Genomic DNA, 2,663 nt, shown 5'->3' with positions numbered 1-2,663 from the left:
CGCCCCGTCACCAGCACACTTACCCCTCCCCCCACAGGGAAGTGGAAAGCCTGCGCCGCCGCCCACCTGATCTGCTGAGCCACGTAATCCGCCGCCTGCCGCGCCAGCGCCGCCTTGAGCACCCTCAACTCGTCGCCGCCCGCGGCCGCGCCCCAGCCGTCCTCGGGGGGCGGCGCGACCAACTCGTGGCCTTTGCGCGCCGGCTCGCGCACGCTGCGGATATGGGCGTGCAAGTACTTGCCGTACCCTGGCGGTAGCTGCTGCTCCTGCTCCTGCTGCTGCCGCTGCTGCTGCTGGTCCTGTTGCTGCCGCTGTTGCTGCCCCGGGCCGGTGCCGGCAGCGTCGCCGCCGTCCTGCAGCAGGATAGGCACGGACGTGGGGGCGATGGGACCGGCGGCGCGGCAAAACACCCGGAAACAAAGAGCGTCGCACGAGCCCCGCGGTTTCGCTGTGCGCTTGGCTCAGCACCCCGACAGCCACGTGTGCCTGGCGGGCCTGCTCCCCGCGGCTGCCCCTGCGCCCTCTGGCCGCGAGTACCCCGCCACCGCAGGTGGGCAGGGCCCCTTCCCCCTGGCGGCTGCACAGACCGCCACCGCCGCTGCCCGCCCCGGTCGGTCGCCAACGCGCGGCACCGCCCCCGTCAAGCGGCATGCGTCCCGGCGGCCAGGCCGGCCGCGGGGCTGACGTCACATAGAAGCAGGCCGCGCGCGCCTCGCCTCACCTCGTCTATCATGGAAGCGAGCCACAGGTACAGGAACATGAGGCCGATGTAGGTAGCCACCACGAAAAAGAACACCTCAACAAGCTCTGGGGTGGCGGCGCCTTCCGCAAAATCGGGGTCCAGGGACAGCGGCGCGAGCCCCTCCGCCGCGGCCGCCGAGCCGGCGGGCAGCAGCGCCGCGAGCGCGGCGGCCGCGGAGGCGGCGGCGGAGAGGGCGGCGCGCGCGGCGCGGCGGGGCAGCCTGCTGGGGGTGGAAGGGAGTGAGGGGAGGGGGGTGCGTAGGGCAGCTGCAGCGGGGCCGTCCTGCCTGCACGCATGTGTGATTGTATTGTTTCAAATAAAAAGGCGCTCCTTTCAGGTATGTCTCCTGCACCGCCTTGCAAGAATTCTTTCAGGCGCCACCGAGCAAAAAAGCGCGGGCGGCCATGGAAGCATCCGATTGCAAGCGTCTGCCAGCACAGCACAGGCATCGCCACATCAGCCGTCCGCCGTCTGGCGAGCCTCACCTAAACGGCGGTGGGTCCAACTGCTGCTTGGAGGACGCACTGTCACGACCGACCTCGCGGCCCTCGCATGCGCCGCGCCCGCTGCGATGCTGTGCGGCGCTCACGCGCACAAAGCGCCTGGACGGTGGAGTCGGCCGGCGAGCGTCAGCCGGTATGCTTTCGAAATCAGGAAATTCCTTCCTTCATGCGGGATTCGCGTCGCACCTGAGAGATGGGAATCTGGCGGAGCCCGGCCCGAGACGATGAAAGCCCGCATGGCGCGCCGTGCACGCTGCCTCCATCTTGTACCTCATGAATCAATTGACGCTAAATTCGATAATATACATAGCGAATCCCTAGATCACACGGGAGTACTTTCGTCACTACGTAGCTCATCACTCACACCCAACGCTGTGCGAGTGTATCTCAGGGGCGCATCAACAGGAGACTCACTCAAATTGACTCAGTAATATTTAGCTGTTGCGAGCGGTTGACGGCTGAGCTGGTTGCCCGGATCACGGCAAAGCCATCCTTGGAAATCAAAACCCAAACAGGAAGTCTGTAGGTGTCTGCTGAGGCTAGTGCGACCGCCGCGGCGACGTCAAGCTCTGCAATGCGCGTTGTAGAGCGCGTGCTGCAGCAGCACAACTGGCTGCTGCGCCGCTGCTTTGGCGGCTGCGGCGGCGATGCAGCGGCGCTCGGTGGCACTGCTGCAGCCGACTGCCGCTTGGCACAAGCTTGCTTGCCAGTGCGGCAAGCCTACCACAGCGGGAGGTCGGCAGGAGTGTGGTTGGCACGCACGACTGAGCACTACTCATCTTTGTCAACCAGCTGCAGTTTTGCCAGCAGCGCGCAGGCTGGCGCGACGCCCAGGGCTCCAGATCGCGAAGACAGCCGGAGCAGCCGTCAGGCTGACGGCGGGGGCAGCAGCTCGGCAGTCGGCTTCGCAAAGGGCAGCAGCGGCGGCGGAGACGCCCTCATGGGGGGCGGCGGGCGCGAATTGAGGCTGGAGCGGCTGCAGCGCGCGGCCCCGGCGGACGACCTGCTGCGCGGCATAAAGGTGAACAGCTGGACCCGCCTGCGCCCTGGCTCGGACGGCGATTCCACACCCAGCATGCCGCGTCCCGCACACACGATTAATTATTTGACTCGGTGCCGTTGGACGGAACAGCTGTTTGTTGTCTTTTATGCTTGTCACGCCCCGTCTCCCAAGAATTGCTTCTGCACCTGCTGCCCCCGTCCACCCCCAGAAACCAACCCACACTCTCCTTGACACCCGCGTCCGCACACCCCCACCCCCACACGCACGTGCGCCCCCAGTTCGCATCCACCTTGCTTGATTTGGAGGATCTGCTGGATGCAAACCTGCGCAACCTCACGTTCGTACACCTGGGGGCGGCCTGTCTCAAGACCGCAGAGCTCGCCGGGGGCGGCCGCCGCGGCGCGCCGCGCGGCGG

At 66.9% G+C, this 2,663-nt stretch overlaps 2 protein-coding genes across 2 annotated transcripts; one reads left to right on the top strand and one right to left on the bottom strand.

Annotated features, from left to right (window-relative positions):
- Window positions 1-640: 640 nt before the first annotated feature.
- MNEG_16058 (hypothetical protein) lies at window positions 641-1,508 on the bottom strand (the record flags this gene model as incomplete). The annotated part of the gene is made up of 3 exons (XM_014035472.1): window positions 641-962; window positions 1,228-1,344; window positions 1,432-1,508. The coding sequence occupies 3 exons, from the start codon at window positions 1,506-1,508 to the stop codon at window positions 641-643; spliced, it is 516 nt and encodes a 171-aa protein (XP_013890926.1).
- Window positions 1,509-1,819: 311 nt separating this feature from the next.
- On the top strand, window positions 1,820-2,266 carry MNEG_16057 (hypothetical protein; the record flags this gene model as incomplete). The annotated part of the gene is made up of 1 exon (XM_014035471.1): window positions 1,820-2,266. A coding segment is annotated over one exon (447 nt), but the record flags the coding sequence as incomplete, so codon positions are not given.
- Between the last annotated feature and the right edge of the window lie 397 nt (window positions 2,267-2,663).

This window comes from Monoraphidium neglectum (assembly GCF_000611645.1).
Source record: "Monoraphidium neglectum strain SAG 48.87 unplaced genomic scaffold scaffold05936, whole genome shotgun sequence".
Taxonomy (NCBI): domain Eukaryota; kingdom Viridiplantae; phylum Chlorophyta; class Chlorophyceae; order Sphaeropleales; family Selenastraceae; genus Monoraphidium; species Monoraphidium neglectum.
Note: the sequence above shows the minus strand (reverse complement) of the source record. Positions and strands in the feature narration are given on the sequence as shown.